This window comes from Panulirus ornatus, chromosome 16, assembly GCF_036320965.1.
Source record: "Panulirus ornatus isolate Po-2019 chromosome 16, ASM3632096v1, whole genome shotgun sequence".
NCBI classification, from domain to species: domain Eukaryota; kingdom Metazoa; phylum Arthropoda; class Malacostraca; order Decapoda; family Palinuridae; genus Panulirus; species Panulirus ornatus.
This window is the reverse complement of record NC_092239.1, coordinates 21597519-21617545: the sequence shown is the minus strand read 5'-3', so window position 1 is coordinate 21617545 and position 20027 is coordinate 21597519. Positions and strand designations below refer to the sequence as shown.

The 20027-nt window shown below is 39.6% G+C and overlaps 1 protein-coding gene across 1 annotated transcript in view; it reads right to left on the bottom strand.

The window, feature by feature from the left end:
- The window catches only part of LOC139753909 (uncharacterized), a 227261-nt gene that overhangs the window by 175748 nt on the left and 31486 nt on the right, over window positions 1-20027 (bottom strand). Inside the window, 2 exon segments of the mRNA XM_071670867.1 lie at window positions 16056-16292; window positions 16454-16640. Of these exon segments, the coding sequence (XP_071526968.1) occupies window positions 16056-16292; window positions 16454-16640 (424 nt within the window).

The following is a 20027-nucleotide window of genomic DNA, read 5'->3' as shown; positions in this document are numbered from 1 at the left end:
CCTTGCTCTTATTCACATTTACTCTGAACTTTCTTCTTTCACACACTTTACCAAACCGCGTCACCAGCTTCTGCAGTTTCTCACATGAATCACCACCAGCGCTGTATCATCAACGAACAACAACTGACTCAATTCCCAAGCTCTCTCATCCCCAACAGACTGCATACTTGCCCCTCTTTCCAAAACTCTTGCATTCCTCTCCCTAACAACAGCATCTATAAACAAATTAAACAACCATGGAGACATCACACACCCCTGCCGCAAACCTACATTCACTGAGAACCAATCACTTTCCTCTTTTCCTACACGTACACATGCCTTACATCCTCGATAAAAACATTTCACTGCTTCTAACAACTTGCCTCCCACACTATATGTTCTTAGTACCTTCCACAGAGCATCTCTATCAACTCTCTCATATGCCTTCTCCTGATCCATAAATGCTACATACAAATCCATTTGTCTTTCTAAGTATTTCTCACATACATTCTTCAAAGCAAACACCTGATCCACACATCCTCTACCACCTCTGAAACCACACTGCTCTTCCCCAATCTGATCATCTCTACATGCCTTAACCCTCTCAATCAATACCCTCCCATATAATTTACCAGGAATACTCAACATACTTATACGTTTATAATTTGAGCACTCACTCTTATCCCCTTTGCCTTTGTACAATGGCACTATGCAAGCATTCCGCCAATCCTCATTCACCTCACCATGAATCATACTTACATTATATAACCTTACCAAGCAGTCAACAATACAGTCACCCCCTTTTTTTAATAAATTCCACTGCAATACCATCCAAACCTGCTGCCTTGCCGGCTTTCATCTTCCGCAAAGCTTTTACTACCTCTTCTCTATTTACCAAATCATTTTCCCTAACCCTCTCGATTTGCACACCACCTCGACCAAAACAAACCTTCAAAATACTTACTACATCTTCTCACATCACCATTACTTGTTATCCCCTCCCCATTAGCCCCCTTTACTGAAGTTCCCATTTGCTCCCTTGTCTTACGCACTTTATTTACCTCCTTCCAGAACATCTTTTTTTTTCTCCCTAAAATTTAATGATACTCTCTCACTCCAACTCTCATTTGCCCTCTTTTTCACCTCTTGCACCTTTCTCTTGGCCTCCTGCTTCTTTCTTTTATACATCTCCCCCTCATTTGCATTTTTTCCCTGCAAACATCGTCCAAATGATTCTCTCTTCTCTTTCACCAATACTCTTACTTCTTCATCCCACCACTCACTACTTTTTCTAATCAACCAACCTCCCACTCTTCTCATGCCACAAGTATCTCTTGCGCAATCCATCACTACTTCCCTAAATTTATCCCATTCCTCCTCCACTCCCCTTACGTTCTTTGTTCTCACCTTTTTCCATTCTGTACTCATTCTCTCCTGGTATTTCCTCACACGTCTCCTTCCCAAGCTCACTTGCTCTCACCACTCTCTTCACCCCAACATTCTCTCTTCTTTTCTGAAAACCTCTAGAAATCTTCACCCTCGCCTCCACAAGATAATGATTAGACATCCCTCCAGTTGCACCTCTCAGCACATTGACATCTAATAGCCTCTCTTTCGCGCGCCTATTAATTAACACTTGATCCAATAACGCTCTCTGGCCATCTCTTCTACTTGAATACGTATACTTATGCATGTCTCTCTTTTTAAACCAGGTATTCCCAATCACCAGTCCTTTTTCAGCACGTAGATCTACATGCTCTTCATCATTTCCATTTACAACACTGAACACTCCATGTACACCAATTATTCCCTGAACTGCCACATTACTCACCTTTGCATTCAAATCAACCATCACTATAACCCGGTCTGCTTACATCAAAACTACTAACACACTCACTCAGCTGCTCCTAAACACTTGCCTCTCATGATCTTTCTTCTCATGCCCAGGTGCATATGCACCACATCACCCATCTCTCTCCATCCACTTTCAGCTTTACCCACATCAATATAGAGTTTACTTTCTTACACTTTATCACATACTCTCACCACTCCTGTTTCAGGAGTAGTGCTACTCCTTCCCTTGCTCTTTTCCTCTCATTAACCCTTGACTTTACTCCCAAGACATTCTTAAATCAATCTTCCCCTTTCCCCTTGAGCTTCGTTTCACTCAGAGCCAAAACATCCAGGTTCCTTTACTCAAATATACCACCTATCTCTCCTTTTCTCATCTTGGTTACATCCACACACATTTAGACACCCCAATTTGAGCCTTCGAGAAGGATGAGCACTCCTCGCGTGACTCCTTCTGATTCCCCTTTTAAAAAGTCAAAATACAAGGCGGGGAGGGTTTCCAGCACCCCGCTCCCGTCCTCTTTACACGCCTTCTACGATACGTGAGGGCATGGTAAGTATTGTTTCTCCACTATTTCCAGGGATAGGGGAGAAGTGAGATTATTAGTGAAGTAAGAGAAGTAAGATTAGTGAAGTAAGATTATTAGTGAAAGAGATGAGAGAGGCATTTGGGCGATTTTTGCAGGGAAATGATACAAATGATTGGAAGATGTATTAAAAAAGGCAGGATGTCAAGAGAAAGGTGCAAGAGGTGAAAAAAGGGCAAATGAGAGTTGGGGTGAGAGAGTATCATTAAATCTTAGAGAGAATAAAAAGATATTTTGGAAGGAGGTAAATAAAGTGCGTAAGACAAGGGAACAAATGGGAACTTCAGTGAAGGGGGCTAATGGGAAGGTAATAACAAGTAGTGGTGTTGTGAGAAAGAGATAGATTGAGTATTTTGAAGGTTTATTGAATGTGTTTGATGATAGAGTTACAGATATAGCGTGTTTTGGTCGAGGTGGTGTGCAAAGTGAGAGGGTTAGGGAGAATGATTTGGTAAACAGAGAAGAGGTAGTAAAGCTTTGAGGAAGATGAAAGACGGCAAGGCAGCGGGTTTGGATGGTATTGAAGAGGAATTTATTAAAAAAGGGGTAACTGTATTGTTGATTGGTTGGTGAGGTTATCTAATGTATGTGTGACTCATGGTGAGGTGCCTAAGGATTGACGGAATTCTTGCATAGCGCCATTGTATAAAGGCAAAGGGGATAAAAGTGAGTGCTCAAATTACAGAGGTATAAGTTTGTTGAGTATTCCTGGTAAATTATATGGGACGGTATTGACTGATAGGGTGAAGGCATGTTCAGACCATCAGATTGGGGAAGAGCAGTGTGGTTTCAGAAGAGGTAGAGGATGTGTGGATCAGGTGTTTGCTTTGAAGAATGTATTTGAGAAATACTTAGAAAAGCAAATGGATTTGTATTTGGCATTTATGGATCTGGAGAAGGCATATTATAGAGTTGATAGAGATGCTCTGTGGAAGGTATTAAGAATATATGGTGTGGGAGGCAAGTTGTTAGAAGCAGTGAAAAGTTTTTATCGAGGATGTAAGGCATGTGTACGTGTAGGAAGAGAGGAAAGTGATTGGTTCTCAATGAATGTAGGTTTGCGGCAGGCGTGTGTGGTGTCTCCATGGTTGTTTAATTTTTTTATGGATGGTGTTGTTAGGGAGGTGAATGCAAGAGTTTTGGAGAGAGGGGCAAGTATGCAGTTCGTTGTGGTTGAGAGAGCTCGGAAAGTGAGTCAGTTGTTGTTCGCTGATGATACAGCGCTGGTGGCTGATTCATGTGAGGAACTGCAGAAGCTGGTGACTGAGTTTGGTAAAGCGTGTGCAAGAAGAAAGCTGAGAGTAAATGTGAATAAGAGCAAGGTTATTAGGTACAGTAGGGTTGAGGGACAAGTTAAATGGGAGGTAAGTTTGAATGGAGAAAATCTGGAAGAAGTGAAGTGTTTTAAATATCTGGGAGTGGATTTGGCAGCGGATGGAACCATGGAAGAGGAAATGAGTCAGAGGGGGCGAAAGTTCTGGGAGCGTTAAAGAATGTGTGGAAGTCGAGAACATTATCTCGGAAAGCAAAATTGGGTATGTTTGAAGGAATAGTGGTTACAACAATGATATATGGTTGCGAAGCGTTGGCTATGGCTAGAGTTGTGCGGAGGAGAGTGGATGTGCTGGAAATGAGATGTTTGAGGCCAATATGTGGTGTGAGGTGGTTTGATCGAGTAAGTAATGTAAGGGTAAGAGAGATGTGTAGAAATAAAAAGAGTGTGGTTGAGAGAGCAGAAGAGTGTGTTTTGAAATAGTTTGGTCACATGGAAAGAATGAGTTAAGAAAGATTGACCAAGAGGATATATATATGTCAGAGGTGGAGGGAACGAGGAGAAGTGGGAAGCCAAATTGGAGGTGGAAAGATGGAGTGAAAAAGAATTTGAGTGATCGGGGCCTGAACATGCAGGAGGGTGAAGGGCGTGCAAGGAATAGAGTGAATTGTAACGATGTGGTATACCGGGGTCGACGTGCTGTCAATGGATTGAACCAGGGCATGTGAAGCGTCTGGGGTAAACCATGGAAAGTTCTGTCGGGCCTGGATGTGGAAAGGGAGCTGTGGTTTCAGTGCATTATACATGACAGCTAGAGACTGAGTATGAACGAATGTGGCCCTTGTTGTCTTTTCCTAGCGGTACCTCGCGCATATAACGGGGGAGGGGTCGTTAAATCATGTGTGGCGGGGTGGCGATGGGAATAAATAAAGGTAGACAGTATGAATTATGTACATAAGTATATATATTTATATATCTGTGCGTGTATATATATGTATACGTTAAGATGTATAAGTATGTATATTTGCTTGTGTGGATGTGTATGTATATACATGTGTATGTGGGTTGGCTGGGCCATTCTTTCCTCTGTTTCCTTGCGCTACCTTGCTAACGCGGGAGACAGAGACAAACGATAATAAATAAATAGTAAAACATAAATATATATATATATATATATATATATATATATATATATATATATATATATATATATATATATATATATATATACATATATATATATATATATATATATATATATATATACATATATATATATATATATATATATATATATATATATATATATATATATATATATATATATATATATATATATATATATATATATATATATATGTATATATATATATATATATATATATATATATATATATATATATATATATATATATATATATATATATATATATATATATATATATATATATATATATATATATATATATATATATATATATATATATATATATATATATATATATATATATATATATATATATATGTATATATATATATATATATATATATATATATATATATATATATATATATATGTATATATATATATATATATATATATATATATATATATATATATATATATATATATATATATATATATATATATATATATATATATATATATATATATATGCATATATATATATATGTATATATATATATATATATATATATATATATATATATATATATATATATATATATATATATATATATATATATATATATATATATATATATATGTATATTTTTTTTTTTCGTTTTTTTGTCGCTGTCTCCCGCGTTTGCGAGGTAGCGCAAGGAAACAGACGAAAGAAATGGCCCAACCCACCCCCATACATATGTATATACATACGTCCACACACGCAAATATACATACCTACACAGCTTTCCATGATTTACCCCAGACGCTTCACATGCCCTGATTCAATCCACTGACAGCACGTCAACCCCGGTATACCACATCGATCCAATTCACTCTATTCCTTGCCCTCCTTTCACCCTCCTGCATGTTCAGGCCCCGATCACTCAAAATCTTTTTCACTCCATCTTTCCACCTCCAATTTGGTCTCCCACTTCTCCTCGTTCCCTCCACCTCCGAAATATATATCCTCTTGGTCAATCTTTCCTCACTCATTCTCTCCATGTGCCCAAACCATTTCAAAACACCCTCTTCTGCTCTCTCAACCACGCTCTTTTTATCTCCACACATCTCTCTTACCCTTACATTACTTACTCGATCAAACCACCTCCCACCACACATTGTCCTCAAACATCTCATTTCCTCCTGCGCACAACTCTATCCATAGCCCACGCCTCGCAACCATACAACATTGTTGGAACCACTATTCCTTCAAACATACCCATTTTTGATTCCGAGATAATGTTCTCGACTTCCACACATTCTTCAAGGCTCCCAGGATTTTCGCCCCCTCCCCCACCCTATGATCCACTTCCGCTTCCATGGTTCCATCCGCTGCCAGATCCACTCCCAGATATCTAAAACACTTTACTTCCTCCAGTTTTTCTCCATTCAAACTTAACTCCCAATTGACTTGACCCTCAACCCTACTGTACCTAATAACCTTGCTCTTATTCACATTTACTCTTAACTTTCTTCTTCCACACACTATACCAAACCGCGTCACCAGCTTCTGCAGTTTCTCACATGAATGAGCCACCAGCGCTGTATCATCAGCGAACAACAACTGACTCACTTCCCAAGCTCTCTCATCCCCAGCAGACTTCATACTTGCCCCTCTTTCCAAAACTCTTGCATTCACCTCCCTAACAACCCCATCCATAAACAAATTAAACAACTATGGAGACATCACACACCCCTGCCGCAAACCTACATTTACTGAGAACCAATCACTTTCCTCTCTTCCTACACGTACACATGCCTTACATCCTCGATAAAAACTTTTCACTGCTTCTAACAACTTGCCTCCCACACCATATATTCTTAATACCTTCCACAGAGCATCTCTATCAACTCTATCATATGCCTTCTCCAGATCCATAAATGCTACATACAAATCCATTTGCTTTTCTAAGTATTTCTGACATACATTCTTCAAACCAAACACCTGATCCACAAATCCTCTACCACTTCTGAAACCACACTGCTCTTCCCCAATCTGATGCTCTCTACATGCCTTCACCCTCTCAATCAATACCCTCCCATATAATTTACCAGGAATACTCAACAAACTTATACCTCTGTAATTTGAGCACTCACTCTTATCCCCTTTGCCTTTGTACAATGGCACTATGCACGCATTCCGCCAATCCTCAGGCACCTCACCATGAGTCATACATACATTAAATAACCTTACCAACCAGTCAATAATACAGTCACCCCCTTTTTAATAAATTTTAATAAATATATATATATATATATATATATATATATATATATATATATATATATATATATATATATATATATATATATATATATAAATATATATATATATATGTATAAGTGACCTTTGAAAATACTCACAAATGTTATATAATTTCACTTCCAAGATGACATCGATGATATATCACATAAAAGATTATTATACAAAATAAGATCACGCGAATTAGGAAATATATGTATTTTTGGATACAGGTCTGGCTTACAAGCTTAAACCAATAAGTTTGTACGATTAAACTGTAAACTATCTGAATAAGTCAGAGTGACTACCAGGGTATCGCAAGGTTCATTCCTAAGCCCCATATGTATCGCAAGGTTCATTCCTAAGCCCCATATGTATCTTCATGTATATCATTTCTCTGGAGGTAAGACTCGCCAATAAAACTTCAGAAATCGCTAGTGACCTGAGATTAGTAACTAGAGCCCAAAGAAGGAAAGACTCTTTAGTAATTGTGAGATTTAGACGAGGTGTTGCAATAATCAGAGAGATGATAGAAATATTTCAGTGTGGACGGTTGGAAGGTGATGCATTTGAATAAAGAGAATGTTAACACAGATATTCGGTAAGTCATTATTTGAAGTATAAGATGAAAACAAGGAACTTGGAGCTATGACCTAGTGATATATTTCACTTAGATCAATTCCTAGCCGCATATTATAAAGCAGAAATGATATCACGTACCACATCTATGTATGTAAACTATAAAACTAGAAGCAAAATAGGTATTTCCGAGAGTGCCTTAGTGAGACCTCGTTTGGAATATGTTGTTCTGTTATTGTTATCGACTTTCTTCAGGTTAACAAAAAACTAAAGCAAAGAAGTACAACAAAGCTAATTCATTAAGTCAGAAAGAAAACGTATGAAGAAAAAAGTATTATTCTTTTTTTTTTTTTTTATACTTTGTCGCCGTCTCCCGCGTTTGCGAGGTAGCGCAAGGAAACAGACGAAAGAAATGGCCCAACCCCCCCATACACATGTATATACATACGTCCACACACGCAAATATACATACCTACACAGCTTTCCATGGTTTACCCCAGACGCTTCACATGCCTTGATTCAATCCACTGACAGCACGTCAACCCCGGTATACCACATCGCTCCAATTCACTCTATTCCTTGCCCTCCTTTCACCCTCCTGCATGTTCAGGCCCCGATCACACAAAATCTTTTTCACTCCATCTTTCCACCTCCAATTTGGTCTCCCTCTTCTCCTTGCTCCCTCCACCTCCGACACATATATCCTCTTGGTCAATCTTTCCTCACTCATCCTCTCCATGTGCCCAAACCACTTCAAAACACCCTCTTCTGCTCTCTCAACCACGCTCTTTTTATTTCCACACATCTCTCTTACCCTTACGTTACTCACTCGATCAAACCACCTCACACCACACATTGTCCTCAAACATCTCATTTCCAGCACATCCATCCTCCTGCGCACAACTCTATCCATAGCCCACACCTCGCAACCATACAACATTGTTGGAACCACTATTCCTTCAAACATACCCATATTTGCTTTCCGAGATAATGTTCTCGACTTCCACACATTCTTCAAGGCCCCCAGAATTTTCGCCCCCTCCCCCACCCTATGATCCACTTCCGCTTCCATGGTTCCATCCGCTGCCAGATCCACTCCCAGATATCTAAAACACTTCACTTCCTCCAGTTTTTCTCCATTCAAACTCACCACTTGACCCTCAACCCTACTGTACCTATTAACCTTGCTCTTATTCACATTTATATATATATCTTAAACTAATTTCTCTCTCTTTCTCGAAAGAAAAAAAGAAAAAATGAGGCCCAAAGATTTTTTTCAGAATTTTTCAAAATTCTAATCAATGTAGACAAAGTATCTTACGCACAAAAGATCCTTATGTTGAGACACAATGACCAAAAATAACACAATGAAGATAAAGGGAAGGAAATATAATACAAACATGGATAGACGTCTTTCCAGCAATACAGAAATAGAACATTGGATTAGATTACCACCATTTGTTGTTACGGGAAATACTGTCATTGTATTTAAATCATGGCATATTGGTTATCAGTGAACAACCTTCCTAAAGGACAGTATCATATGAAATAATTCATTCGTTTATCTCTTCCATTTTTTCTTATAACCAATAATACAGTCATCAGAAAGCGTTTTCATTCATCTTTTTCTTTAGATTTAAATTTCCATATAATTTTAGTCCCTTTAATGGCACATGGCGTTCCTTCATAGCTACGTCCCCGCCATCTTACATACTTGAGGAATTACTAGGTGGGAGGAGCCTGTTTTACTGTCTTGCCTCCATTTATACAGCTCAGGAATGTGGAATCCTATTACTGTCCTCCATGATAACCTCGTCACAGATAGTCAAGTCGCCTTACTATGTTCTCGTGACTAAAGGAAGAGAAAACTGATTTATAAGTGTAGTCAGGTATCCTAACTCTCTGGCTCCCTGTGTGAAAATACAAGAAGAGGAAATACGACCAATTCAGCAGGCAGGTCATTGAAATAGTTACAACCTGTAGAGATATTAGTCAGAGGTTGGTCACTAATACAGTCACTAGTCAGTAGAGATATTAGTCAGTGGCAGGTCACTAATACAGTCACTAGCAGTAGAGATATTAGTCAGAGGTTGGTCACTAATACAGTCGCTAGTCAGTAGAGATATTAGTCAGAGGTTGGTCACTAATACAGTCACTAGTCAGTAGAGATATTAGTCAGTGGCAGGTCACTAATACAGTCACTAGTCAGTAGAGATATTAGTCAGAGGTTGGTCACTAATACAGTCACTAGTCAGTAGAGATATTAGTCAGAGGTTGGTCACTAATACAGTCACTAGTCAGTAGAGATATTAGTCAGAGGTTGGTCACTAATACAGTCACTAGTCAGTAGAGATATTAGTCAGAGGTTGGTCACTAATACAGTCACTAGTCAGTAGAGATATTAGTCAGAGGTTGGTCACTAATACAGTCGCTAGTCAGTAGAGATATTAGTCAGAGGTTGGTCACTAATACAGTCACTAGTCAGTAGAGATATTAGTCAGTGGCAGGTCACTGATACAGTCACTAGTCAGTAGAGATATTAGTCAGTGGCAGGTCACTGATACAGTCACTAGTCAGTAGAGATATTAGTCAGTGGCAGGTCACTAATACAGTCACTAGTCAGTAGAGATATTAGTCAGAGGTTGGTCACTAATACAGTCACTAGTCAGTAGAGATATTAGTCAGAGGTTGGTCACTAATACAGTCACTAGTCAGTAGAGATATTAGTCAGAGGTTGGTCACTAATACAGTCACTAGTCAGTAGAGATATTAGTCAGAGGTTGGTCACTAATACAGTCACTAGTCAGTAGAGATATTAGTCAGTGGCAGGTCACTAATACAGTCACTAGTCAGTAGAGATATTAGTCAGAGGTTGGTCACTAATACAGTCACTAGTCAGTAGAGATATTAGTCAGAGGTTGGTCACTAATACAGTCACTAGTCAGTAGAGATATTAGTCAGTGGCAGGTCACTAATACAGTCACTAGTCAGTAGAGATATTAGTCAGAGGTTGGTCACTAATACAGTCACTAGTCAGTAGAGATATTAGTCAGAGGTTGGTCACTAATACAGTCACTAGTCAGTAGAGATATTAGTCAGAGGTTGGTCACTAATACAGTCACTAGTCAGTAGAGATATTAGTCAGAGGTTGGTCACTAATACAGTCACTAGTCAGTAGAGATATTAGTCAGAGGTTGGTCACTAATACAGTCACTAGTCAGTAGAGATATTAGTCAGTGGCAGGTCACTAATACAGTCACTAGTCAGTAGAGATATTAGTCAGTGGCAGGTCACTAATACAGTCACTAGTCAGTAGAGATATTAGTCAGTGGCAGGTCACTAATACAGTCACTAGTCAGTAGAGATATTAGTCAGAGGTTGGTCACTAATACAGTCACTAGTCAGTAGAGATATTAGTCAGTGGCAGGTCACTAATACAGTCACTAGTCAGTAGAGATATTAGTCAGAGGTTGGTCACTAATACAGTCACTAGTCAGTAGAGATATTAGTCAGAGGTTGGTCACTAATACAGTCACTAGTCAGTAGAGATATTAGTCAGTGGCAGGTCACTAATACAGTCACTAGTCAGTAGAGATATTAGTCAGAGGTTGGTCACTAATACAGTCACTAGTCAGTAGAGATATTAGTCAGAGGTTGGTCACTAATACAGTCACTAGTCAGTAGAGATATTAGTCAGAGGTTGGTCACTAATACAGTCACTAGTCAGTAGAGATATTAGTCAGAGGTTGGTCACTAATACAGTCACTAGTCAGTAGAGATATTAGTCAGAGGTTGGTCACTAATACAGTCACTAGTCAGTAGAGATATTAGTCAGAGGTTGGTCACTAATACAGTCACTAGTCAGTAGAGATATTAGTCAGAGGTTGGTCACTAATACAGTCACTAGTCAGTAGAGATATTAGTCAGAGGTTGGTCACTAATACAGTCACTAGTCAGTAGAGATATTAGTCAGTGGCAGGTCACTAATACAGTCACTAGTCAGTAGAGATATTAGTCAGAGGTTGGTCACTAATACAGTCACTAGTCAGTAGAGATATTAGTCAGTGGCAGGTCACTAATACAGTCACTAGTCAGTAGAGATATTAGTCAGAGGTTGGTCACTAATACAGTCACTAGTCAGTAGAGATATTAGTCAGAGGTTGGTCACTAATACAGTCACTAGTCAGTAGAGATATTAGTCAGTGGCAGGTCACTAATACAGTCACTAGTCAGTAGAGATATTAGTCAGAGGTTGGTCACTAATACAGTCACTAGTCAGTAGAGATATTAGTCAGAGGTTGGTCACTAATACAGTCACTAGTCAGTAGAGATATTAGTCAGAGGTTGGTCACTAATACAGTCACTAGTCAGTAGAGATATTAGTCAGAGGTTGGTCACTAATACAGTCACTAGTCAGTAGAGATATTAGTCAGAGGTTGGTCACTAATACAGTCACTAGTCAGTAGAGATATTAGTCAGAGGTTGGTCACTAATACAGTCACTAGTCAGTAGAGATATTAGTCAGTGGCAGGTCACTAATACAGTCACTAGTCAGTAGAGATATTAGTCAGAGGTTGGTCACTAATACAGTCACTAGTCAGTAGAGATATTAGTCAGAGGTTGGTCACTAATACAGTCACTAGTCAGTAGAGATATTAGTCAGAGGTTGGTCACTAATACAGTCACTAGTCAGTAGAGATATTAGTCAGAGGTTGGTCACTAATACAGTCACTAGTCAGTAGAGATATTAGTCAGAGGTTGGTCACTAATACAGTCACTAGTCAGTAGAGATATTAGTCAGAGGTTGGTCACTAATACAGTCACTAGTCAGTAGAGATATTAGTCAGAGGTTGGTCACTAATACAGTCACTAGTCAGTAGAGATATTAGTCAGTGGCAGGTCACTAATACAGTCACTAGTCAGTAGAGATATTAGTCAGAGGTTGGTCACTAATACAGTCACTAGTCAGTAGAGATATTAGTCAGAGGTTGGTCACTAATACAGTCACTAGTCAGTAGAGATATTAGTCAGAGGTTGGTCACTAATACAGTCACTAGTCAGTAGAGATATTAGTCAGAGGTTGGTCACTAATACAGTCACTAGTCAGTAGAGATATTAGTCAGAGGTTGGTCACTAATACAGTCACTAGTCAGTAGAGATATTAGTCAGAGGTTGGTCACTAATACAGTCACTAGTCAGTAGAGATATTAGTCAGAGGTTGGTCACTAATACAGTCACTAGTCAGTAGAGATATTAGTCAGAGGTTGGTCACTAATACAGTCACTAGTCAGTAGAGATATTAGTCAGAGGTTGGTCACTAATACAGTCACTAGTCAGTAGAGATATTAGTCAGAGGTTGGTCACTAATACAGTCACTAGTCAGTAGAGATATTAGTCAGAGGTTGGTCACTAATACAGTCACTAGTCAGTAGAGATATTAGTCAGAGGTTGGTCACTAATACAGTCACTAGTCAGTAGAGATATTAGTCAGAGGTTGGTCACTAATACAGTCACTAGTCAGTAGAGATATTAGTCAGAGGTTGGTCACTAATACAGTCACTAGTCAGTAGAGATATTAGTCAGTGGCAGGTCACTAATACAGTCACTAGTCAGTAGAGATATTAGTCAGAGGTTGGTCACTAATACAGTCACTAGTCAGTAGAGATATTAGTCAGTGGCAGGTCACTAATACAGTCACTAGTCAGTAGAGATATTAGTCAGAGGTTGGTCACTAATACAGTCACTAGTCAGTAGAGATATTAGTCAGAGGTTGGTCACTAATACAGTCACTAGTCAGTAGAGATATTAGTCAGTGGCAGGTCACTAATACAGTCACTAGTCAGTAGAGATATTAGTCAGAGGTTGGTCACTAATACAGTCACTAGTCAGTAGAGATATTAGTCAGAGGTTGGTCACTAATACAGTCACTAGTCAGTAGAGATATTAGTCAGTGGCAGGTCACTAATACAGTCACTAGTCAGTAGAGATATTAGTCAGAGGTTGGTCACTAATACAGTCACTAGTCAGTAGAGATATTAGTCAGTGGCAGGTCACTAATACAGTCACTAGTCAGTAGAGATATTAGTCAGTGGCAGGTCACTAATACAGTCACTAGTCAGTAGAGATATTAGTCAGAGGTTGGTCACTAATACAGTCACTAGTCAGTAGAGATATTAGTCAGTGGCAGGTCACTAATACAGTCACTAGTCAGTAGAGATATTAGTCAGAGGTTGGTCACTAATACAGTCACTAGTCAGTAGAGATATTAGTCAGAGGTTGGTCACTAATACAGTCACTAGTCAGTAGAGATATTAGTCAGAGGTTGGTCACTAATACAGTCACTAGTCAGTAGAGATATTAGTCAGTGGCAGGTCACTAATACAGTCACTAGTCAGTAGAGATATTAGTCAGTGGCAGGTCACTAATACAGTCACTAGTCAGTAGAGATATTAGTCAGTGGCAGGTCACTAATACAGTCACTAGTCAGTAGAGATATTAGTCAGTGGCAGGTCACTAATACAGTCACTAGTCAGTAGAGATATTAGTCAGAGGTTGGTCACTAATACAGTCACTAGTCAGTAGAGATATTAGTCAGAGGTTGGTCACTAATACAGTCACTAGTCAGTAGAGATATTAGTCAGAGGTTGGTCACTAATACAGTCACTAGTCAGTAGAGATATTAGTCAGTGGCAGGTCACTAATACAGTCACTAGTCAGTAGAGATATTAGTCAGAGGTTGGTCACTAATACAGTCACTAGTCAGTAGAGATATTAGTCAGAGGTTGGTCACTAATACAGTCACTAGTCAGTAGAGATATTAGTCAGAGGTTGGTCACTAATACAGTCACTAGTCAGTAGAGATATTAGTCAGAGGTTGGTCACTAATACAGTCACTAGTCAGTAGAGATATTAGTCTGGTTACATGAACCAGTAACATTCGTCTGGTTACATGAACCAGTAACACTCGTCTGGTTACATGAACCAGTAACACTCGTCTGGTTACATGAACCAGTAACACTCGTCTGGTTACATGAACCAGTAACATTCGTCTGGTTACATGAACCAGTAACACTCGTCTGGTTACATGAACCAGTAACACTCGTCTGGTTACATGAACCAGTAACATTCGTCGGCGTCATGGGATAGAATTCATAAAAGAGACCAACCGAGGAACATCCTTGAACATCCAAGGAACATCCTTGCCAGATTTTGTCTACATCGATCCAATCGCTTCAAAGAAGACTGAAATATGAAGAGCTGATGGACTGACAGCGAAAGACGAAGGACGCCAGGTAAGGTACAGCAGAATTCCGTGAACAAATTATTTCTTACAGGTGACAGAGAATTTGCTATCGCTGTTACAAACTTTTGAGTATAACCCACTCCAGTTCACAGTCCTTGGCCCAACAAGTGGTCATTTCATTTACCATCAATTTCTGCAAAAATAATCTGCGGAAAACTTCTTCAGCAAAGACTAAACACTTGAGGTAACTAGTTTAAGATTTGAATATCACTCATTTACTGAGAACTCGCGTCTGTAGGCTTTAACCGGACGATTCGCGTAAGACAACGTTGGAGAAAACGATGGGAAGTATGTTTCTTCATACCATCATTACTCTTCAGGACACGTTTCATATCCTTAACAAAACTGCTGTTCACTTTCCAAAAGGAAATTCCTCTAAGCTACATATGATACTATAGTCTTGCAAGAGTCCTTGCATGCTGTCCACATTTTTTTTCCTAACTATAAGAGCATTAACAGTTTTAGGCTTAGTTAGATGTAACACATTCTTTGATTCTATATCATGAAATGTTTGAATGGACATGTGTGAACATGATATCCTAACACGGGTAACATCATTCATTTCTTTCTTAAAAGTCAAACACAGTCACAGACAAATTAGGAAGTGATATATTTATCAACAGGTTTTCCAAGTTTAACCATACATCACGATTACATAGCATAAAAAAACACGAATCTCCAAATGCGGTAACACACAATGATTTTAACTTATCATAACAGAAATACATAAATGTTATTCACATTTTGATGTTTGTCATATTTCTATCCACGTACCTATTATAAGCCAACGACACTTACTCATTTTTCATACATATTCACTGCATCCAGCGTTAGCGAGGTAGCGTCAAGAAAAGATAACTGAACCTAGGAGGGTAAATCCTCACTCAGTCTCCTTCTCTCTTCCTTCTTTTGGAAAAGTAAAACTGAATGAGAGGATTTCAAACCCCTCACTACCACTTATGATGTATATGATAACAGGAATCCCTTATCATCCTTATGAATCTACCCTCTCAAATGGAAAGGTGATGGAGAACCGAGCAGATGTACACTACCATAATGAGGACAGCAGGTACACAGAGCAGAAGGGTGAGGACGGCCGCCCACACTAGACCCGTCAGCGGGTAGTAGAGGCTCTGCCAGCGCGGCGACAGGCCAGGCTTCCTCATACTGAAGACCGGGAAGACGTACTCATAAGTGTACGTCATGTCGTGTCGCTCGAAGAACTGTGGCAAGACAAAGTAGTACACAGGCGACACGAGTGATTTTCTCTTCTCCACTAACTTTTCAACCTGCGGGGGAGAGATAATGGTGCACTGGTCGTTGTTAACAATATAATCAATAACCTGAAAACGAACTTCATTGTCCCATGGACACAAATGCCAACAATGAATTACCTCACGCCAGATAGTGATAAGGATATAGACTGATCAAGGTAGCATACATGACTCACCTCGATCCAGTTATTGGCAGGAAGAACGCGGAAGGTGAAGTTGAGGGCGCGTGCCAAAGATAGAAACATTTCGCCGTCTGTGCCGGAGTAGCTCCTGACGGTGGTGCCGTCAGCGGCCTGCTGATCCTCCTCCACCCAGAACGGTGGGAACGGCAGCACCGACACTGGAATCGTCGCTCCCTGGAAACTGATGATACACAAGAATGTGATGCAACACAAATGGGGTCCTGATGTGGTAAGATTAGAAATAAGGAATTTTAATCTAATTCTGAATTAAATTTCTTATATGTAAAAGAATAACTATTTTTAAAACAGAATTAGCACAGTCGCGTTTGCATGGAAACAAGATGTTCACACTCAGGTGTCAGTTGTTGTCACTGTGTAAACATGACCACATCCTTGTTGATTTGTACCGAAGAGGAACAAAGCTCACTCATCTCTCTCTTCGTTTATCATCTTTGGGTCTGAGGACAGAAAACTATCTGAAATTCATAAAGAGATTATCTGCACAGAATGGTGATAAAGTCTTGCCACAGCGGCCATGTTCAAAAATGGCTGTAAAAGTTTCTGCGACATATAACATTCAAGACGTCTCTTGAGATCAACCATTTCTGAACATGTCTGGCCATTCGTACACAGTCCGCTGTGGTACGAAATGATCACCTTATTGTAAACGTGGCCTTATGTGAATTTCAGATGTTTTCTCGCCCTTGGACCACAATACAGGAATGAAAGCGTGCTGCATATTATTTTGGGTGTAAGTCGACAAGTGTGCAGCCATACTTGCAGCGTGACACCCCGAGCAACTGAGTGTCAGGCTCTCATTCCCATACTGTCAACAGCAACGCTAAGAGTTTGCAACGCTACTAAGGTCAGCAGTTACCCAATTCTGAAAACGAATGACAAACACATTTCCCATACACACATACAGACATGCACACATACATACATACATACATATATGTATATATCTCCAGATATTTTCGACGGGCTGGGACGCAAATGAGGACAACTGTTTTCCTTGGTATTAACAGCAAGTAAAATAAACTTTTCTATTTTATTCGAAAAGACTCATATGCATGTGTGATGATAGTTCTGCGTGGAGGCAAGTGTTTGCATTTGTTTAAAGGAGTTTGTCAGTGAAATGTAGACATGAAAACAATAAGATCAGGTACTTTTTTCTAAGTCTCTAACTAAGCTTAGATGAGCCAATATTCTTGCGTTATTCAGAAATTATAGAAGTGTATTCCTAACTTATTAGTTATATGCCACGGCCTCGTGAACCTTAGTCACATATAATGTTTGAGAAGCTAAAAGATACACATTTTTCCACATGGATAATTACCAGGATATACAAAAATGTACCATTTTTTAACAAATCAATCCCTTCCTTTTTTGCGTTATAGTGACAACAGAGATACAGACAAATGAACAGACCTAACCAAATACCTAGATATCAAAATAAATAATACACCAACGAGATGACAAATAAACAGAGAGTCAGATACACGCAGACACATGATTATATACAGCCTCCCATGGTGTCTTCTGGATAAAGCGAGAACATCCACCCATCCTGCCCATGAAAGCCCTTTGGAAATAAGCCAGTTAGATAACTTTTTCTTTTTATAGTGACCGACACGGCACGGGATGGCACGGGCAATAACATGCCTCCGTCAAGACCACCTCCGCTGAAAGGAAAAAGTTATATAGAGAAAGAAATCAGAAATCAATCAGGTTTCTGCAAGTGTTTTTAGACTTGATTCTCAGAGGAAGAAAGGTTTCATGGAAAGAGAAAGACAAAAGAAGGAAGAAGATTCCACAGCTTAAGTGTTCGAAGGAAGAAGGAGTTATCATAAAGACAATCCTCGAATGGCAAGCCTCAACACAGAAGCTGTAGGAAGCGGCAGCCAAACGCGTGTCACATGCCCAAACCTTAATGGTTGGGACACATGGATGCAGTTCACGAGTTGACAATCGTCAGATGCACATACACAACGATATACTATGTGAGTTGTCAGGACTACTTACTCCTCGAATTTCTCTGGGAACAGTTGGGGTTTGGTAAACAAAAGGAGACCACGTTGTGGGATCCAGGAGGCCACCCTCACCACCTGCGATCCAGCTGGGTTGTACGGCAGGCAGGTGTACACACTGACCCTGTACAAGACGTGGGGCATTACTATATATTACTCTACGGCTCATCATTGTACACAATGATCTTGTACACGACAAAAGTTTACACTCTACGTTATAGTACAAGTGGATGTGCGCGCTGACCGTGTCTGTGGCACAGTTATACTATATGTTACTGTGCGACAGCTGGCTATATGAGGGCGAGAGGGGATCTGAACTTCACAAAAGACTCTTTAGAGTGAGCTGTATATGATAGACACAAGTATGGAGGAACATGGAGGAAGCGGGAGTGAACTTGGCAGTGGATGGTGCTACGGTAGATGAAGTAAGCCTAAGGGTGGGTGAGGGGACGAAGATCCTGGTGCAATGAGGAGTACGTCTGTGAAGGCAATGATGGCTAGGTGTAATGATACAATAGTCCCCACGCTACAATGGACAATATACACAGAGTGTATCTTTAACACCTTAAGAAAGTGATAAAGATTTTTCAGTCGCTGGATGTAGCTTAATGTTAGAGGCTAATATATCCCTTAGCAATTTTGCTACAAGGAATTCCATATAAAGATTACTTAGTAATACTGGTGAAAGAGGGCAGCGGAGTCCAGTACGGTGAAATCCCATCAGGCTCATATTATCAGATGTTAGTAACTCTATAGAACATATTGTCAATCAATATATTTTTATATGAATACAAATAGAGTGCATATGAACGTGCATCTTCCATATTAGGGGCGATCATAACAGCACAATTAGCGTTCCTGGCTAAAGACAAAAGGTCCAGCTTCGAATCCTTACTGTTAGAGGGTATTATATGTTCTATGAAAAGTGCGCGTTCATATGCACTACATATGAGAGCAAATACCGTAAGGTGAGTGGGGGAGGAATGGGATGTATTTAGAGAAGCAGTGATGGCTTACAAAAGAGATGCATGTCGCATGACAAAGCCGGAAGGTGGGCACAATAGAAAGGGTAGTGAGTGGTGGGATGAAGAAGTAAGATTGTTAGTGAAAGAGAAGAGAGAGGCTTTTAGACGATTTTTGCAGGGAAATAGTACAAATGACTGGGAGATGTATAAAAGAAAGCGGCAGAATATCAAGAGAAAGGTGCAAAAGGTGAAAAAATGAGCAAATGAGAGTTGGGGTGAAAGAGGATCACTAAAATTTAGGGAGAATAAAAAGATGTTTCCGAAGGAGGTAAATAACGTGCTTGAGACAAGAGAACAAATGAGACCATCGGTGAAGGAGGCAACTTGGAAGGTAATAACAAGTAATGATGAAGTGAGAAGGAGATGAAGTGAGTATTTTGAAGGTTTGTTGAATATGTTTGATGACAGAGTGGCATATATCGGGTGTTTTGGTCAGGGTGGTGTGCAAAGTGAGAGGGTTGAAAGGGAATGGCTTGGTAAACAGAGAAGAGATAGTGAAAGCTTTGCGGAAGA